Below are 21,357 nucleotides of genomic sequence, written 5' to 3'. Positions count from 1 at the left end.
ATTTTAAACTCAGAAAAAGACTAAAAAAATCTAATAAATTATAATTGTCATGTTGGTTGTACATATATACTACTTTCTGGCACCTAACAATATATAGAACTTCTTTAATTCTGAGATTGTGTCAATTATAGTTTCCCTGCCGAGCAAAGCGATGCGAATTTTTTTCTGAAGATGTAATACTAAACTTGTTCAAGCACTGCCAAGCGTAGAAAGCTAGAATTTATCGGACAATATTTCCATTGTCAAACAGATCGAATAAGGCAAAGAATAGTTTTCTGAGTTTGCGGTATTATTCCAGTATTTATGTTTTATGATGGCCGAGCGGAGCGAGTGTTAACAAATTCTCTGAAACAATAATAATAACAATAATATACAACATTTGATATAGCGCCCTATCTAGCTAACATAAGCCACTCTAAAGCGCTTTATAATACAAAGATATACAATTAATACCATAAGGATAAACAATTTTGAGGAATTCGCAGGAGCTGCCTTATCAGGCGCTAACTACTAGTCCTATGCCACCTTGCTAATCTCTCCCTATGTGTGTATGCATGCATGTGTGCTGGAGATGTATTGTGTTCTGTTTGTAGTGGGACCGTGCTACCAACGGCATCTTTTTTATAATGCCACCTTACTTGAATGCTACATCACAGATACCGCAACATCCACCCCAGACCATTTTATACTCCACCTGGGTTGTTGGAGTTGTGTGGGCAGGAGAAAAACACTTTCTCTGATATTCCATGCGTGCGACGCAATGGTAAAAAAATAGGTTTTTGGTTAAAATGTTGACGTTTGTGTCATGCAATTTGTTATAAATATGAATTATGATTTGACTGTTTGTCTTTTATTGTGAATTTGTATGCATGCATATGTACAAGGGCAACACCTGTTAAAAGGGATATATATATATATGCCAGGCTNTTGTGTGGGCAGGAGAAAAACACTTTCTCTGATATTCCATGCGTGCGACGCAATGGTAAAAAAAATAGATTTTTGGTTAAAATGTTGACGTTTGTGTCATGCAATTTGTTATAAATATGAATTATGATTTGACTGTTTGTCTTTTATTGTGAATTTGTATGCATGCATATGTACAAGGGCAACACCTGTTAAAAGGGATATATATATACATGCCAGGTTTTTATGCTAACATTGGTTATTATTCACCTGATAACGTGATGCTATGGGGGATGCTTTATTGTCTTTGAAATTTATATTTTTTAACAGGTATAATAAATCACTTCTAGTGATCATGTGTACATGAAACCACAGGTGAAAATACAGATTTATCTATCATGAAATGGACTCTACCTTTGAAATAACAATTAACATATATACCTAATTCCAACAGATGGTTTTATCCTCTCTCAACGGACAGCGTGATCACCACACCGTGACATTAGAACAATACGATTAGGTAGACAGTCCATTGAGCCTTCACCACTGACCTGACTGGAGACCCTACTAATATATAAACAAAATAGGATTAATTGTTTAGACATATATAGATATTCAAACTGCTGCTTGCCATAGAAAAATCATACTTCACAGGATGGTTGATATTAGAAGAAAATCCCATCTGAAAAAGAGGAAAATCTTCAAAAACTTAAGTCCAGATTATTTTTGGACACAGAAAAAGGGGGTTGCCCGGGCAACTAGGGCAACACCCCTGGGTCCGCCACTACGGTTTCAGATAGAATATCGTTAGCTTCAAAACAGTGGTGAATAATTTGCCCGTACAGCTTAGTATTGTAATTGGTCTGTAATTTTCAGGTAGACTATGATTTTGACTTTCTTTTGGTATGTTGGACAAAGTTGTGAGTCAGTGTAATACGGTTCGATCACGAGACCAATTAGTGAGTCAGTATAAATGGTAGGATCACGAGACCAATTTGTGAGTCAGTATAACATGGTAGGAACACGAGACCAATTAGTGAGTCAGTATAACATGGTAGGATAACGAGACCAATTAGTGAGACCAATTGGTGAGTCAGTATAACATGGTAGGATCACGAGACAAATTAGTGAGTCAGTATAACATGGTAGGATCACGAGACAAATTAGTGAGTCAGTGTAATACGGTTGGATCACGAGACCAATTAGTGAGTCAGTATAACATGGTAGGATCACGAGACAAATTAGTGAGTCAGTATAACATGGTAGGATCACGAGACAAATTAGTGAGTCAGTATAACATGGTAGGATCACGAGACCAATTGTGCACGGGGCCAATTAGTGATTGAGTGTAATATAAAAGGATCACGAGACCAATAAGTGAATTAGTGTCATATGGTAGGATCACGATACCAATAAATGAATCAGTGTAATATGGTAGGATCACGAGACCAATTAGTGAGTCAGTGAAGTATGGTAGGATCACGAGACCAATTAGTGAGTCAGTGAAGTATTGTAGGATCACGAGACCAATTAGTGAGTCAGTGAAGTATGGTAGGATCACGAGACCACTTATACGTCAGTGTAATATGGTAGCGTTACTTCATTTCAGTAGGCATGTGGAATTTTTATACATCCCTGTTAGTGAGCTTGTGAAATTAGTAGAATCATGAAAAAGTAATGAGACAGTGTAATATAAAAGGATCACGAGACCAAAATGGGAGTCAATGTGATATGGTAGCGCTACATAGCCATTTATTGTGCGCGTGTAATTGGTAGAGTTACCTGGCCCATTAGAGAGTATGTGTAATATGGTAAAGTTACATGACCAATTATTGAGCATGCGCATAGTAGCTGGTTAGGTTATATGGACAATCAGCGAGTCAGTGTAATATAGTAGCGTTTCGTTATCAATTAGTATGTGGTAAGTGTTAGGATTACAAAACCAGCAAGATTTAACTCGAAACGTTGGCTTCTCGGATACCCCCGCTCCCCGCGAAACGATACAGTTTGGAGACCATTCGTGAAACAGTAGCTGTGATAGTTAATACTTGAGGTAAAGATCAAAGTCAAATTGAGGTCACATTGAACTCATTTTAGGATGCGACACACCGCCCACTATGCCCATTCATGAACCAGCGGCTGATATAAGCTCTGAAAACCATGAATTAGTAACGTGACTGGTAATATCTAATGTTTACCTATAGAATGGTCCTTTTCCACAATGAGGTGTCAATGGTGTACACTTTACTGGTCTGGTGTATTGAGAAAACTAAAGCATAAGAGGGATACATTTTCTTGTGTAATTTTTCACGTTGCGCTGCAGCCTCATCCCTCGTCACGCTTGTCATTAGTATCAGAACGAGTGAAAGAGTTTCTTGTGTAACTTTCACGTTTTGCTACGATCCTCTACCGCTAGCTAGTCTATAATATTGGGAACAGTGAAACATTTCCTTGCACTATGAGATATATGGGGAAATCAACTTATAAGGGCTGGGAGGGGAGTTTTGCACGTTCTCGTCTAATTTTAGCGTTGCTCTTCATTTGTACCCTTTATCTGCCAGAAATCCGTATCGTTGTCTGGATGACCCAGAAATCCGTATCTACATTGGCTGTGAATTTGGCAGCATGGAAATGGAAAGGTGTACTACAACACTAATACCGACATAACCGAGGGCAGGGCGCAGGACGATAAGTTATGTCAACAGTTTACAAAAAAGTCTACAAGTTATCGTATTAGCGAGGCTTCATGCCCTTATGATACGAACCTAGCAGACGAGAGCTGGGACAGCCAATGCCTTCTAGTCTAGCACGGGGGACCTAAGGTGTTGTTCAGTGTGGCTCCGTCAGTGGCCACAGAGTGACTGACTCTCCGTGCGTACGTACCGGGGACTTTTCCCATCGGCGGAATCAATGAAACCCAGAAAGCCATGATACTGAGAGTGGGCGTTTTCAAGTGTGCAATACAAAAATATACGACCACGTGGAAAAGTTGATACACCGCTATCGAACCACGTGGATCGAATGCTGTGCTGGCAAACAGAAAGTAGGGTTTGTTGTCGTCGCCGTGTTGTTGGCTGAGGTATCGGCAGTAATGCGCGGCCTCGGAGTTTACTGTCGGTCCAATGGTTGGACTTTACGTCGTTTTGTAGAGGCTTATTCAACTCATTGCACACAGGAACAGTTGGCGATATTGGAAGCTGGTGGAGCCGCCTGGACGACTGGATGCTGTAATATGTGATATATGTTCGGATAATACACGTTTACTATTTGTTTAATGTTTATGTGCTGTGTTTATAAGGAGTCCAACTACAATGCGTTAGTATCGGGCACCTAGGAGGATTTAATTCCTGGTGAACGCTAGCAATATAAGCTACGCTACGCTACGTTGATGTCTTCTACTTACTGTACCGCCTCCTTGCGATTTGGATGGTATTGGCGCAATTGTTTCAATACCTAAGTATATGGAGGAATTCTGTGTAGACTTATGCTATATTGGTAAGTGACATTATCAATTAGTAATGCATTCATTGGTACATATTGCTAATTTCCTTGTCCTATATGTTATACTTTTAAAAGATAACTCTACTTAAATGTTGCACAAGAGAGCAGATATATAAATTTATATTTTATGAAGCATTTGTCACTAGAGATCCATCACACGTAGCTCGAAGTAATTTAATTAACAACACTAAATACAAAATTAAATTCTAAAGTGTTTTACCCTGACCATGCTGTCGGAACAATAGGTCGTACAACATCTTATACTGGTGATAATGAAAAGAAGCAGCCGTATTATGCATCGCGGAACGTCACATTTGCATCTTTCAGTCTTGATAGAATATTCCCTTTGCTTTCAAACTTTTGAAAGTGGACGCAATGATAATTCAACTTAATTGTCGATATCATAACATAAATATATATATATAACAATAAATACTGCAATTGATACTTTATGGAAATACCACTTTCAAATCCTTGCAACTGTCTGTTCGTATCCTTGTGGGCAGTCGTACAATTTTGCTCGTCATATAATCAATAACTCAGTAATAACAATATGATATCAAACAATCGATCAATAATCGATTTGAGGCCATGTGTACGATTTCCTTTGTTTTCTTCCTCAATGAAGTATCCCCTCGCACCTGTGCCATGTGTCGCAGGTGATCGCACAGGTAAATTGGCCAGGAGTTGTCGTTCCTGGCTACAGAGTGAACAAAGAAGACCGGCAAACATCCTTTCGACGTATATTGCACGCTACAGTCATAGAAAAAAATCTCTCTATTACTTAGGTTAAACATGCTGCATCACTTTTTGAAGGCGCTATGCTTTCGTTCCTGCAATATGGCTTAATTTAGATAGTACTATTTTTCCTATTGTGCGAGTTGAAGGACAACAATGGCGATGCGGCAAGATCAAAAGAAATGTAAATAAACGACGGCAAATAACTGCATACATAACTCATATACACAGGAATACTATATTTTTTTATTGAGGAGTTAATTAGCGTTTGCAGTTTCCACATATATGGTGGAAACGTTTCGCTAATTTCACCTCAAACCACGTCATCCGCGTGCCCTCGTTGTGTGCCAGGTTGTCCGCCATCTTGAATAACTATACCGAGGCAATGCTTCATTATGCAGACCCCTCTAGAGAGCAATGTTGGTTAGGCATGATCATTATGTTTTTTGTTACGATTTTCCAAGATTTTATGCACGTATGGTCAACTATGAAGCCTCAAGGTTGAGCTACGGACAGCTTATAAGGGAGTAATACTCCTTAACTATCATCGGGAGTCATTACATGACCCCGATCTTCGTTCTAAGGACTGTTCTGTGTGAATTTTAATGTTGTGTTAGCAGTGTCATTGCAGCCGACTCGGATGTGGAATCCCCGAATTATCGAGGATTTTCCGTTCGTCTGACCACCCTTGTGCTGTGTTTCCGTGTACGCTGTGGTCACAGAACGATTGTTATCGTTTGTTTTGAGCGCATGGGGTTTATTTAGTTTCTGTTTAGTTCGCGTTTGCTGATATTATGGCTGGGATTTTGAACAAAGACCCGTTCACTTACCAGCAAGAACAAAATGACTTTCTGAAGGAACTCAAACAATTTCATTGCAATAGAGGGTACGTAATTTCGTATGATTTCAACATTTATCGTATTATTTTTATACTTTTTTGTTAAGTGATTAATATGATGTGTCATTTGTCATCTTTTGCAGAACCCCAATAACAAGAATCCCTCGAATAGGTGGAAAAGAAGTCGACCTGTATTTGCTCTACCGACGAGTGATCGGCTTCGGTGGATGGCGAAAGGTAAACTCACCAGTGTGTTTGAATTTACCTCCGTTCTGAGTCGTTTATATATCAATTGCAGCCACGCGCGTCTCTTGTTGTTGTACTATCTGCATGATAATATTCTCGATAGAATTATATTTGACTGGGTCACTTTTAATGGCGTTTACTGTTTCGCTTTTTATCAAAGATGGCTTCCATTGCTTGGAAGGGGAGGGGCTGTTGTTTTCATCATAAATAGCAGATTTTCATTTCTGTTATATTTTCTCTCATCCATTGTTTATTTTGTCACTTGCTCGTTATATTTGTTGTTATATTTAAATGACTATTGTCATTCATGTTGTGCTACTCATAAGAGTATAACTAATTAAAATGCAAACAGCCCATCTAATGAAAGGTTGACCTGGTTTTCAAATTTACAAAATAAATGAATATAGGAATCTCTGAATTTTTCCTGAAGTAGTCTTTGTTCAGTCTTCTTTGGTTTTATAATATAGTTGAAGAACTCCATTAATTGATTAATGTCTGGTCCATTCTGATTAGATCTTGATAGTATTTATTTACTAACAAAATGATAATCAGTTAAAAATTGGATTTGAAATGTTATTTTTGCCAAGCATAGTCAGTAACACTCTTTATTATATATTTACTAAAGTGCATTAAATTAATTATCCATTCTTAATTCCACCAAGTCAATGTTGGCTGATAATCTTGAACACCTTACTCCTTAGCAAAAACAATGTGTTTCTATTTTTACCCTCTAAAAATCTTAGGGTGTGAATTTTATCAACTTGCATTCAGAAGTTCTTTGATTTAAACTGGCATAAAAGCTTAAAGTTGACTGATATATTGTCACAGGAAGAATTGTGTCAATCTCAGAAGCATTTATTGTTGAAGTCTTATCAAACTGATATAAAATAACATTTAGGACCAATAATCTTATGAATTTTAACCAAATTTCCACCACTTATAATAATACCCAGTTATATGGCTAGAAGCCTATCTTTTAGACTGCAGAAATTTGCAAAGTTGAACCGCCTACTCACAAGCCACTGTAACATATATATATCTGACCGAAAGTTTTTGATTTTTTTTATGTGCCTGTCAAAAATTTTCACGGAAAGTGTTATGGTATCGGAAGTGTGCATTCACCTGTCCACACCTTTTTGGTTTCTGCAAGATAACATGTTTGAATATGAAACTTGGTATGCATGTACATTATACAGAGACTGAGGCTTAGTTCAAATCTGAGCGAAATCCATCCATAAATAATTAGCAGAGTACTGTGCTCTGATTGGTCAATTTTCAATAATCAGTTTCTACAAGATTATTTGCCTAACTCTTTCCGTACCGTTGTCATGTACACAAGAAAACAACATGTGCTTCTTCTGTGTATCTGTTTAATAGCACACAACAGTCGTGTAATCCAATCATCCAGTGACTGTACCCATGCTATATATGTTTGCATATTAATTAACCCATGTAATATGACCTATCAGGCCTCTGATTGGTTGTAAGTTTCAATTGTAACAACCATAATGTCACGCCAAGGACAAAATATGGCATAGACTTGCACATTAGAGTCATGAAAATTGTCGTTTTACACAAATAAATGCCACAAATCTTGATAATGTGATAAAAAGGATCTGGCAATCGTTTTCATTTCATATGAAAATTATGAAACTTGTCACAAATTTTTCGTTTTAGCTCAATAGAGGCTCGCTAAATTGAAAAATTCTTTATAAGTCACGATAAACCTACTAATATTTTGAAAAAACCTAAACTATCATCAATCCCAATCGGGGACCATCACTACAGCACTGTTTTGAATACAATGAATCGTATCATTCGTTGCTGGGTAAATGTCTATCTCTCGGACTAGCTGCCAGTTAGTCATAATGCTGTGAAAGTGAAAATGTGTATGTATATGAATAACGACATGAAACAACAACATTGGTTCAATGTTACCTGTTTAATTCTTGCAGCAGTTACAACTTATCTGAAATATACATTAATAATCCACCATTTTGTTATATATGCGGGGATGAGTCTAGTAAGGACATCTTTTACAGCATCCAAACCGAAGTTGTGATACGGAAAAAGTAAAATTCTGTTAGCTTTGAAGTTTGGGCAGACTTAAAAAAAACTTGGGGTGTGGCATTCGGGAACCGTCGGCACTTCCCGTAAACGAGTGTTTTGAAAAGTGTTGACTGTTCCTCATTGATTTTGGTTGTGTGTATTCTTCTTGGTCGTCGAAGCGCTTTACCATCCAGACGAGTGGGCCATTACGATTAACATATTAAACGTTTCATAAGCAAGACTACCTGCCGAGAAAAAGGGAAAACCCAACAACTTCCCTTTTTTTGACTTCGACTAGTTTCTTGCCTTTTGAAATCACATTTCGTTGAGGTGGAATTTTTTGGAATGCCAAACACACAAAATTCTGCACGTGCATGACACATAAGGCAGTCAAAATCATTAGGCTCTTTATTTAAAATGTGCGCGAATCGTGCACATTTCTGTGTGAATGGGAACCCTGTAGTTGTCATCAGCTGCTAGTCTAGATTCTGCACCTAATTCAGTCGTAAAGAATGTAATTTTGGTACATAACTGCATGAATCTTTTTTATGCTTTGATTTTAGAAACCATTTTGAAGGAGGTGGAAGGAAGGATTCAATTTTATCTCTGTTTTGACTCAAAACTTGATGACAACTAGGTGTACTCACAGTTAAGGTACTAATTACCCCCATTTGAATGCTCCAATCACTATAACATAGCATATTAATAATAATTTATCACGAAAAACACTCCTGCTAGCTTCATTTTACTAGCTTTCAAATATGGCGGTTTCGGTTGATCCAAAATGTGGATGTATGTATTAAGCAATTCTGCTTATTTACCAAAAACAATTCTATTTTTACATTAACAATTTATAATGTCGGTGCAGGTGTTGCGTCTGCTTCAAGTTAGAAAAGGAAAGATCAATTTTATTCCATTTTTGTCAACATAATGCAGAATTTATCATAGATTTGTAAAAAGAGGTATTTTTTTTAATCTGTCAGCATTTAAATTTATGTATTAAACTAAATGTAATCAAAATCCGAACTTTGAAAATGTGGGTAAATCGCCGATAATAAGGTTGAGGTTACAAGGTGCTTATCGTATGTTTTGTAATTTTAATTCTTCAATACAATTGAACATAATCAATCTTTCATCAGCAAAATTGATTATTGGATCAGACCCATTTCAAACTCGATTTAAGCGATGTTTACGATTATCGGTACACCACTACTAGGGTGAATAACTGTGAAGTATTGTAACATGTTTCATTGGATATTAATGAGAAGGAAACAGAAAAAAGATGCTTGTCTTTCAGAATTAGGTGATAGATGTACATGTGCTGCAAATTCAAAAAAAATGTTGCCTCAACAAAGAATTGGTTGGTATAACTGTATCAAGCACAAAAGGACAATTCTCTTATACTGCATGCTTTAGGCTTGACTTAAATGTGGTGTACGTAGCAATCCTTCAATGACTAGGTGATAACTAGTTCAATGAAGTACCCTGTTACCAACAGTTTCATTGGTTTTTATGTCGTGATTTTGACCAATCAGTGAACTAAATTGGAGTTATCTTCCTTGGAGTGTGTGTTGGTTTAATGAGCATACATAATGATATTAGCGCATTAAAATATTCAAATTGAAGTTAAAACTTCAAATTTATATGATAGTTTAGAGATTTATTGAAAGAAGACCCAACCTTTTTTGGATAGTGACAGCTTCCCTTGAGAAACATTATTTGATAGAACAAGACTTCTGTTCTGCTTTGTTTCAAAAGTATATAGATTCAATGATCATACCTATAGATGTTTTGTTTTGTAAAATACAGAATAAGCAATTTTGTTTTTTTGCTTTTGTTTATTATAAAATACAGGAACCCTATATATGTGTTCATTGATTATACTGATAATGTACTAAAAGCAGAATATCTTTTTAATTATTTGGCTGAAACCTCTTGTGCTATTTTTGAAAATGAGCTCAATATTTTAGATCTGAATCTGACATCAGTCGCTCTCAATAAGCTGAAGTGTGTTAATATTATCAAAATCCTTGGAAATAATAAGTTGTTTGAAAAATAATCATTAAAATTGAGTGATCAACATGTGCACGAGGTCTGATTTCATGTTTATAAATATCAATTATATGCAATTGCTGATCCATCTTTGACAATATAAATTTTCCTTTGAAATGCAGCGTGTGATGAAGACCTTTATCCTCCTTTACATTTTGTTCTGAAAAACAACATTCACAGAAAACTTCCAACTGTTGTTGATTCCAAAGCATAATAATAAGAATTTTAGTGTAGGTCTCGAGTGGAAATGTATACATGTAACAAACATGAGACCACTATTGATACCTATGATGGTAAATGGTACAGAAGTCAAAAGTTCTGCCCCCAATGGGACGCTTTGATAAAAGCCATCAACATGACTCTGTCTGCAAAGTATTGTCAAGCCTATATATATAATATATAGTTGTATGTACATGTATCATAGTCTGTAAACCTGTAACCTAGGGACCTGTTCTGATGACTTCAAGAACGGTTATCGTTACTATTTTTAGAAAATCGTTGTCAGCGCTCTAACAGCTTCATTCCTTGAGGGATTTTAATCAAACTTCATACAATTACAAAGGACAATAATATCTCAAACAAGTTTGAGTTTCAGGGTTGTTAGGTCAAGGTCACTGATAATATTTTTAGAAAAACCTTGTCGGCCCTCTAGCGGCTTCATTCCTTGAGGGATTTTGATCAAACTTCATACAATTACAAAGGACCATAATATCTTGGACAAGTTTGAGTTTCAGGGTTGTTGGGTCAAGGTCACTGTTACTATTTTTTAAATTTTTGTTAATCCCCAGTGGCTTCATTCTTCAAGAGATTTTGATCAAACTCAACACAATTACAAAGAAACACAATATCTTGGACGAGCTTGAGTTTCAGGGTTGTTAGATCAAGGTCAAGTTCACCGATATTATTTTTCGAAAATCCTTGTCGTCGCTCTTGTGGCTTTATTCCTTGAGGGATGTTGATCAGACTTCATACAATTACAAAGGACAATAATAACCTGAACAAGTTTGAGTTTCAGGGTTGTTAGGTCAAGGTACCATTACTATTTTTAGAAAATCCTTGTCAGCGCTCTAGCGGCTTCATTCCTTGAGGGATTTGGATCAAACTTCACACAATTACAAAGGACCATACTATCTCCGGACATTAAACTCAGTTACAAGCTAATTGTATACTTTTTATTTTACCAAATTAACACCAAAGGGCACCATTTTTATAAATGATTACAAGATCACATTGTGTATTTTATCATGTACTTATTGTATGGGACATTGCAAGTTCACGAACTGCTGGCCATGGTGAACTACAGTACATTTAATGACAGTGTTACAAAGAGTTCACTATATGTTGTTGGTGTACATGTATGACATGATGCACAAAATCACACAATGTTAAATGGTTTATAGAATCGATATAATATGCAATTTTCGGAAACCTAACATTTGAATATTTTTTCCGTGTCAATTTCCCATGTGTCCTCACATTCGTGTAACAAATATGAAAAAATGTTAAAAAAAATGTTTAGTGGTATACACCTGAACATGATACAGTGGTATGGTTATAAAATCAATATGAATTCAAATATTGCCATGACAAAAGATATTTTCTCATCATATGAAGATATTTGAGATTGATGTATTAATAGGCTCGCTTGAGGTGAATTGCAGTGGTAAGCTGTACTCTAACAGTGTTAGAGGTTTACACGGCGAGATACTTTTGACAGGCGTCTCGTAACCTATAACTGCCCATAGCTGATTTTCCCGATGCTGACCATGAAATTTTCAAAGATCAGATTTAGAAAAGTATAGTGTGTTTACATACATTTAAATGTTCAACAGTGTCCAATATATATTCCTTTCAATAAATACATGATTAAATGAGAAGAATTTTGTGTCAAAGACATAAATAATGAGTTTTTCCTCTTTTGAAGAGATTTCGAAGTGAAGCAGTCAACATTGGCTGTGATTTCCCGGTTAATACAAAAATGGATTACATGCAATGTTATACAAGCGGAATTCAAACAAACTCTGTACTATTTCTTTCCGTTTTAAAACGCCTGTTATTTTGTACCAACGCAAGAAGCCTGTTGTAAAGTTATGTTGGAGAAAGTCTACCACGACATGGACATGTATTTCATGAACTGTGAACCACTTTAGTGAGTTTTTCAAGCTGATTTTGTTTCGCCTGGATTTCGTGCGGAATCTGCATCAAAGATTTGGAACCACTTTAGTGAGTTTTTCAAGCTGATTTGTTCCGCCTGGATTTCGTGCGGAATCTGCATCAAAGATTTGATGCTTTTGAAATAAGAGAATGCAGTCAGCAAAATCACATCCGATAGAAAAAAGGCCTCTTATGTTATAGGAGTATGGTAAGCTGCAAAGTTTTGCACCATTTAAAACTGGGTAGAAGAATAAATTTCGTTTTGTTTTCTTGTTTTCTCTTGTTTTATCATTTGGTTTCAAATATTGTAATATTGAATATCTTATTGTGGTTTTGTATCAAATATGTGTGTTGTATAATGAGAAAATGATGAATTTTCACAGCCCTACTTCATTGATATCCTTTTCATTGCGAGGTTGGTTGAGGCACCATCATCACTTGGCTTACATGTGTTCTGACAAAAAAGACCAATTACCTCAACTCATTTACTAAACCAATCTAGAGCCATTTCATGTTCCTATTACTCCATTTTATATTGTACAAGTACACCAAATGGTTTTCACACAAATTTATTTCATTTTGAAGAAATCAAGGGAACATGTTTAGGACCTAAAGAGTTAGAATGTACTTGGGCACATGGAAATAGTTCCTGCAATTGTTCAGGTAAGAAATGTTGCTTAACTACACACAACCAGTGTCCTCATATCTCGTGGTACAGTCAAAAATATGTGCATTTATTGTAGATTCTAACGGATCGACTATAGAAGTTAAAGATAAGCTGAAAACACCCATAATTAGGCATAAAATTCAGTGTAGTATATATGCAGGGTTCCTGACAAAGTTTATGAACAAAGCCATCTTGGCTGTTTTGTCTGTAGAGAGTACTACACACATTAAGTAAGAGGAAGTAAACAGTAAAGGGTAAGTGGTGAGAAAAAAAAGGCACATCTGCCAAAATCAATTGAATGTGCTTGGCATGGAATCAATTTACCAAGATCTACATATCTTGCAGCTCTGTAGCTATCAAAGCATGTGCATATCTGATACATGTTTTACGGTAGTAAAGCTGGTGAGATGTGCACAGAATTGACGCTTTATTAACAGTGTTCCAATAGGGTTACAAGGTCGTTATCTCGACAAAGTCGGGTTCAATTGCTTTTGTTTTGTTTTGGAAGGAGAGCATTCTGTTGTATTGGGTTGAGCTGCATTGGTTTACTATGTAAAATGGAAACATCAGCCTTGTATACCCACGTGTCTATATTATTGCTTTGATTAAATTGTCCTCTGCTGTAGAGATGGCAAAGGTCATTTCAGCCTTGTATAGAATAGCTTGTACATGTAAGGCAATATATAATAGATGCAGACAATGTGTCACCTGTGATTCATGCTCAGTGGCATGCAATAAAAATCTGCCATTAACCTCATAAGTCAGGATGATAAAACAATCTGGTTGTCTGCTTAGAAAGTTGTCATTTTCCATTATTGCCATAAGTATTTCAGAAATCATGATCATTATATATAATTACCAACAGAATTAGAACTCAGTAATAATTATATTCACGTCTCAATGCTCAAAAACAAAAGATTGGAAGATGCAGAGAGTTTAATACATTACTATCATTGAAGTGATAAGGTAGTTATTGTATGTGGTAGATTTTTTTATTTATTTTTTTAACTTTGAAACAAAATGCATTATATTTAAGATACTTTGCATTTATAATTGAACCTATCACTCTTAATTTAGGATTTAATCGGATGTGAAATATGAAATATACCTTTTGAATGAGTTGTATTAAATATATGCACCCTACTCTAGAAAATATGTTTAGTGCAAAACAAAATGGTTTAATTAAAACCTGTAATGTCATAACAAGTATTATTTCTGAAATATTAATCTCTGAAGGCAAAATAAATAAATAAAACACTTCCCCCTAGTTATGAAATGGCAACCTATATTTTTAAATGAAGCCCAACTTGTTATAACTGTAAGTGGTTCATGTAAAGCGTCTCATAAAGTATTAATGATATATTATTCTGAGCTGTGTTAACCTAGAAAAGGAATTCCATTTTCAGACTTGACTGTAGCAGGATCCAGTATACATGACCTTGTGATTTATAGATATGGTGTGTACCATGACTACATATCATGAATCAATAAAGAATTAATCATGAAAACTATTTCAGAATGTGAAATTTGTATACCGGTAATTGTTTCATTTGAAATTATTTATTTCTATGTGTCTGCAGTACTGATAGTTGTACTTTTTGCAAGAGGAGAGCTGGAATAGAATTTTTGTATTTAAGTTGAAATGCATTCTTGGCAGTGTGCTATATAAAGTGGAATTATTCAGCTGTCGTAATAATCCATGCAATCTTGTTTTATAGCATGTGCAGCTAAGATTGTTCTCGAGCATGACCTGGCAGTTTACCTACCAATGTACAGGTGTAATTATCTGTTTCATTTTCTTGCACCTATATTTCCTCTGGCAAAGCTTCTGTGAGACTTAGATCAATTATAGCTATATGGCTGTTTTTGAAAGTTTACAAGAAATTAATGAGCACTTGATGAGCATGAAACCTAGATTGTTACTGGTGTGGGCCACCAATTGTTGGCACAGTGCCAGGGTATACTGCATATATTTTCTCCTTGAAGGTATCCTTTCCCCTGGAGTTGGCACTGCTCAGAGCAACAGGGTATATGTATCCTTTCTCTGTCCTGAGGTGACTAGATAGAGGATAGGGTATTGCTTCTTTGACATGAGGTGACTCTAGAGGACACATGGTATGCTTTCTCAGACAAGGTGGCTCTAAAGGACAGGTCATTTGGACAGGGTATGCTTTCTCTGACCTGAGGTGACCCCAAAGGACAGGGTATGCTTTCTCTGACCTGAGGTGACCCCAAATGACAAGGTTTGATTTCTCTGACCTGTGATGACCCCAAAGGACAGTGTATACTTTTTGTGACCTGAGCTGGCTCCAGAGAACAGTGTATGGTTTCTCTGACCTGAGGTGACCCCATGGCCATGACCAAAGGACAGGGCATGATTTTTCTGACCTGAGGCAGGCAAATACAGTATGATTTCTGTATGATATTCCTTAAAATAGTTTGGTGCACACTTTGCTTTATCTCCTGAGATGGCTTCAAAAGAATGGGGTACACTTTCTCTTTAGAGGCACTTCAAAAATATAGAGTATGCTTGACTTTCTCTCATCAAACAGCTTCATAAAGACAAGGTGTACTTTCTGTGCACAGGGGGCTGAAAAGGTCAACAAGATCAAGTCATTTACAGCATTAAATAAATGTTAAATATGACCTCCTAAGATATTTACGTCTTTGCGAAAGCTGTTGTTTGTCGAAGTGAGAGGAAAAAAACTGTTGAGACCAGTATATATGTGTTACGAAGCATTATTAAAATGATTCAGTTTTCTGTTTGTAAATACAAAGTGATTTAACAATGTATTTGGTAAGAAAACTCAGTTAGCAGTGACAAGATCTTCTTTGAGAATGATTGTAAAGGTAACATCACCACACTTTACTATTACAACAAAGGCCCAGGCAGAGGACACTGACGGAATACAATATATATACCTAGGGTTTGTTGTGGTGTGCATGGCAAATTAATAAATCTCTGGTTGTCATAGAAACTATGATGCAAGATTGGTTTAGTGATCTTTGCCAGTGAAATTAAATTGCAGCATCTTATTCCTGCAGCATGCAAGTTTGTATCTAAGGAGAAAGGCCATTTGTCTAGGCTACACTGATAAGTCATCAAGGTTTGGCGAACCGTCTCATTTTAATATCCATTTGAGCATTCTTACTGTAACTCATAAAAAGATAGAATTTGTTGTTTTGGTGACATTTTACAGGCTAGCAAATAATTACTGGTGGGGGGATGTAAGTTTAGCAAATAAATTGGTTTAATCTTTCTGTTATTAGTTTCATTTAAAAAATGTGTATAATAACCGAATATTATTTCTCATTTTATTACTATTTCCTGTACATTTATAGAACCTCGTGATCACAAATTGAATTAATTTGTGAACAATGTGTAAAAGATTTTCATACTTTCTGGTTAACAAATGTTCTTGGATGTTTATAAAGGGAATGGCAATGAATCTTCTTTTACAAAGACTTTATGAAAATGAGAATAAAAAAACATCAGTGGTTTCAAAAATGCCAATAATGTTTGTCAATATACCGTTAATTCAGTCTACTCTGGTTTACCAATTAATAAGACTTAACTGTTAATTACCCATACTGTACCTCACATTGTATATGTAAGCTTGGTAACAGGGAATGTATGGAAGTTGTTATGTCTTGGACAGTAATTTTGTACCAGGAAACCTTCCTTGTGTGAGGAGGTATGGAGAGCGATATGGAAGTGTCTGGCTGCCACTATCCAGGTTACAGTGGTCACGGAGTGCAGCGTAGTAAGACTGTAGTATGCAGTGTGCTATGGTGGTGTGTGTGAGTTTGTGTGTGTACTGTATGAATGGTCCACAGCCCAGGTACCACAGCACTAGAGCACTCGATTATAAATAGATTCCTGGGATTTCCCAGATCAATGATCATGACCTATATTTGCAGCATACCAGAGACTTGTGGTGTTTATGAGGTCACCACTGTGTAATCTGTGGTCTACTGGTGGTGTTACACTAATGTACAAACTAGTACTGTGTACACAGTACACCTTTACCTTAACAGGACACTTCCTATAGCTGTCCTAATTCTACACTGTTTACAATATATGCTGGTGTCTGGTATGCAAATCTTACCAAGTTCCCAAATTCTAATATGGGGAGTTTTAGTGTAACATTCTTAGATAAATGATTGAAATCTATGGTATTTTGATATTTATCATAGTTTGGTGTTAAGTATAGAGGTTTTGGCGTTTGAAGTACATTATCAGTGCATAACTTGTGATATGTTTATTTGTGACGCTTAAAACAACTTCAAACAATCTATTAGATGCATTGTGGCCAATATTATTCTTTGCCTAGTATGAACACAGTTGAATAATTGTGTCATTAAACAGATGGCAAGTGCCTGTGGTGGCCTGGTCCTCCACCTGTGGTGTAGATGGGCTGAATGCCTACATCTACAGGTGGTGTACATGTGACAACATTGCATCTGAATACTCCAAAGTAGTGCATGTGTTCTGTATATCATTGCAACATCTGCATGTGTAAAGATATTTTAAAATAAAATGTATTGCTTGAAAGAAACAAGCTGGTAAGGGATAAAAAAAAGTGCATTTCAACAATTGCAATGCAATGAAAGGCTTAACACTCTGGAGCTTTGTTCTTTTGTTAGTTGTGTCGCACATTCTCTGGTCTTACACCGAAGGCAGATGTTTTAAGAGGTAGGGACATCATAGTTATGTTCCTGTTTGTGACAAACCTATTTTAAGGAGTGAGGTTCGGTGTTACTGGTGTGTTTTATATATAGGCTTGAAAACAGATTCTGCTGGTGTTCTGTTTTGCATTATGGTACCACGATACAATGTATGCATGCAGAGCCGAGACACATAATGCTATTTGCTGATGCCAACATTTGTTTGTTTTGGCATTCTTCATTTCTGTGTGTATCCCAGAATTCCCATGAGGAAATATTTGCAGCATTAAGCTTATGATTTAAATATAGTTTGTGTAGAGCTTGGCTCTCCACCAAGTTACAAGTCTATCTGATAATTTTAAACAAGCATCTGGGAAATTTACTAAAATATGTAATACAGTATACATATGAATTGCACATATATGTATTTTTGCATACCATACAGAGGTCTGTACCCTCAAGTTCCAGGTCACAGTAAGGATTAAACAATCAAATGAATTATTTGTATATTATGAGATTGTTGCACACCACACAGAACCGTATGTCTTTATCTTCAATGTTAAGGTCACAGCATCTTACTAGGGGTTCAATGCAAAAAACTGTAAATTATGTTTGGAACAACGTCTGACTCATTTTGAATATTTCTTGTTGTGTTGGTAAGTGTAATATTATGACTGCAGTATACACAAGTACCACACAGGTCAACCATATATTAAACACAATAAGCTTCCAGGGTGCTTCAAAAATGTCTTAAAGTGGGGCTTTTATAAGAATAATAAAATGCAAGTTATAAAAGAAAAATTGTCTGCAGACACCATGAATAATAACATTTTTCATCAACATCACAGGAAAGGCCAGCCATGATCATCAGACATAAACTTCTGCTTTAAAGTGTTAGTACTATTAATCATTGATTGGGATTGTCAGGTCTGGGAAGGGGCCTATACAATTCCTTACAATAAATTAAAGGGGGAGGAGTGCTAAATGCAGTGAAATCGGTAAAGAGTCAATTTCAAGGTTACATGAACCTTTAAAGTGGGCTCCATATATATCCACAATGTATATATATATATACAAGACATCAAGTTTAATTATTGGTTGCAAATTGTGAGCACCTACTACTGGGTACTTTTTACTTGGTTAATCAATAACAACAAAAAACAAAGAAAATGTTCATGAATAGGAAATACTTGTGATACAGATCTGTTGGACATATTTATATACATGTGATACCTATTATATTTTGCACTGCTGACATTATTTTGGTAAACCAATCAAAGTGCAGGACAGGGATTATCATCTGTACAAGAAGTGAAATTGAATGCATACCATTGAGAATGACTTTTGCAATGTCATTCTGCAATCCTCTCACTCCAATTGTAGTTGAATCGATTGTGTTTTGCTGTTCAGACAGGTCTTGTCTGAATTTTATATTTCACCTCACTTTCAGGAAAGAGAAAGGCTGACAAGCGTTGTAAGCCTTCTATACTCTGAAGGAGTGTTTTGGGAAATAAAATTCAGATTTATTGCTTTGTTTTGCCTGATCTTCTGTACCAATTGGCTAATAAAATGTAGACAAGCAGCAATGCTCTTACTGATTTATCCATTGGCTATACCAGCTGGTGGAAATACTCATACTACCACACATCACAACCATATATGCAAAGTGCTCTGCTCAATTATAGATTGAGATGGAGCAATTTGAGGGAAAAGATATAGATTTTTTTGACATTTCGTTGATAACTTTGAAAACTTTATAAATATTTAATGTCAGGCTGTTGTTGAAGTGGCAGCTGCTATGTAATATGCCTGGTAGCATTGAGCAAAAAGTACATATATGATGTTTCCATCGAAGACTTTGACGCTCAGAGGTGTTGTTTTTTAACTGAAATGAAATATATGGGTTTGCTCTACACCATAACAGATCATGATAGTGGTTTATGTTCTGTATACATGTATAATGCCGTGAAAATTTTGGAGACAACAAAAAAAATCAATCAAAAAGTCAGGCATTTGCAGGTTTCTGCTTTGATTGGATAGAAATGTGATTATTTATTACTGCCAGATAAAATGGAAAGAAACGAAAAACAAAGCTGATGATAAAATAGAAATTTAAAACAAGATATGCGAGATGCTGTCATTTATTGTGAAACCACAAGCCTAGATATACTTAAAAGCTGTTTTTGTTGTGGTCTTGGTGGCTGCTGGTGGAGATGTTTACAGCTGCTACTTACAAATGAATTTTTTTGTTTTATCTCTGCATTTTTCACAACAAGCAAGAGATTGTGTAAGTGCACGTGTTCAGTGCAAGCTTAGACATGGTAACTATAGGAGCATCCTCAATAATAAATTCCACCATGTATTGATATATTCAACAACCCTTGATTGGGATCCTTTATCCTTTGCAGATATCAGGATATTATTAGAATGACTTCCCCTGTTGGGAAAAGAAAATGTTTCATTTTGTATGTTGTTTGAAATCAAGTAAAATCTCTTTCATAGGAACTTGCATGGAGCATCATTATATTCTCTTTCAGTGTTGGTGTTGATATTGTTAGCTCTAGATCTGGGTCAGGCGTCCAAGGCCAGGTTGTGTGTTAGTTTTAATTCACTGCTATACAGCTGTATTCTTTATGTGTGTTTTTGATGATGTGCATTCATCATCCATGTTTTGTGAATACAATGAATCCTGTTTAACCAGGACCTGTGCGAAAGGAACACCTATTTTTCTGATCAGTGGTGATTTTTTTTCCCTTTTTCTCGTGCTTGAATAACTAAGTGTCAATTCTGGTTTCTTTGAAAGAATTTGTTGCGGTACAATTTCTACACTGAGGAATTGATTTTGCTGGCAAAAGTGCATTGCCTAATAAAGTTCCAACGGAAATAAAGCAAGGCATGGGTGGGAAGGTAGCGATGGAAGTAGAGTTCTTAATCAGAACTCGCAAAGCTGTTGTTAACAAATTAGGGTAAATTTTATGCATACCATACTTTTCAGGTGGAGATGGGATTTAGTTAGTATGAATACCTTCAGTCAAGCTTAAATCTGATGAATTTATCTTCAGTGTTAGAATGCACCAACAGTTCTGAAATGTATGCTTTACCTGAAATTGTAATTTATTTTACATCGGATTCTATACTTGTTCTCCCAAGCACAACAGACTGCAATTTTGCAGATGTTGCCAGCATACAATCAGAATGAATTGAGGCTGAATGTTATAATATATGTATATTTTATTTTGGAGTATGCAATGAATTTTTTTACATTCAGTTGTTATGCTAGCATCATATTGAAACTTTCAATATGGTTTTCCTTTTAGATACAAGTTATTTGTTAGCTAGCCAGACATATTTATACTGAAGCCTGCGTCCCAGAAATCATGCTGTCTTTATATATCCTGGTTGATAAAATAGTAAAAGAAAACAGTTATGTGCTGTTTAAGGTTGATTCATGTAGCATTACTTGCTGCTTTGTAAGTCATTATATAAAGGCACCCCTAGTTTACAAGGTGTGTAAGACAGACAGGATTGGGGGGTGGGGGTG

The 21,357-nt window shown here is 36.0% G+C and overlaps 1 protein-coding gene across 2 annotated transcripts in view; it reads left to right on the top strand.

The window, feature by feature from the left end:
• Positions 1-5,520: 5,520 nt before the first annotated feature.
• LOC110456464 (AT-rich interactive domain-containing protein 2-like) overlaps positions 5,521-21,357 on the top strand; it is a 47,153-nt gene continuing 31,316 nt past the window's right edge. For both annotated transcript variants that reach the window (XM_021507242.1, XM_021507241.1), the window contains exons 1-2: positions 5,521-6,028; positions 6,124-6,217. In XM_021507242.1, coding sequence (XP_021362917.1) covers positions 5,937-6,028; positions 6,124-6,217 — 186 coding nt within the window. In that variant the 5' untranslated portion in view covers positions 5,521-5,936. The remainder of the gene's footprint in view (positions 6,029-6,123; positions 6,218-21,357) is intronic.

Source organism: Mizuhopecten yessoensis, unplaced genomic scaffold (assembly GCF_002113885.1).
Source record: "Mizuhopecten yessoensis strain PY_sf001 unplaced genomic scaffold, ASM211388v2 scaffold8745, whole genome shotgun sequence".
NCBI classification, from domain to species: domain Eukaryota; kingdom Metazoa; phylum Mollusca; class Bivalvia; order Pectinida; family Pectinidae; genus Mizuhopecten; species Mizuhopecten yessoensis.
Note: the sequence above shows the minus strand (reverse complement) of the source record. Positions and strands in the feature narration are given on the sequence as shown.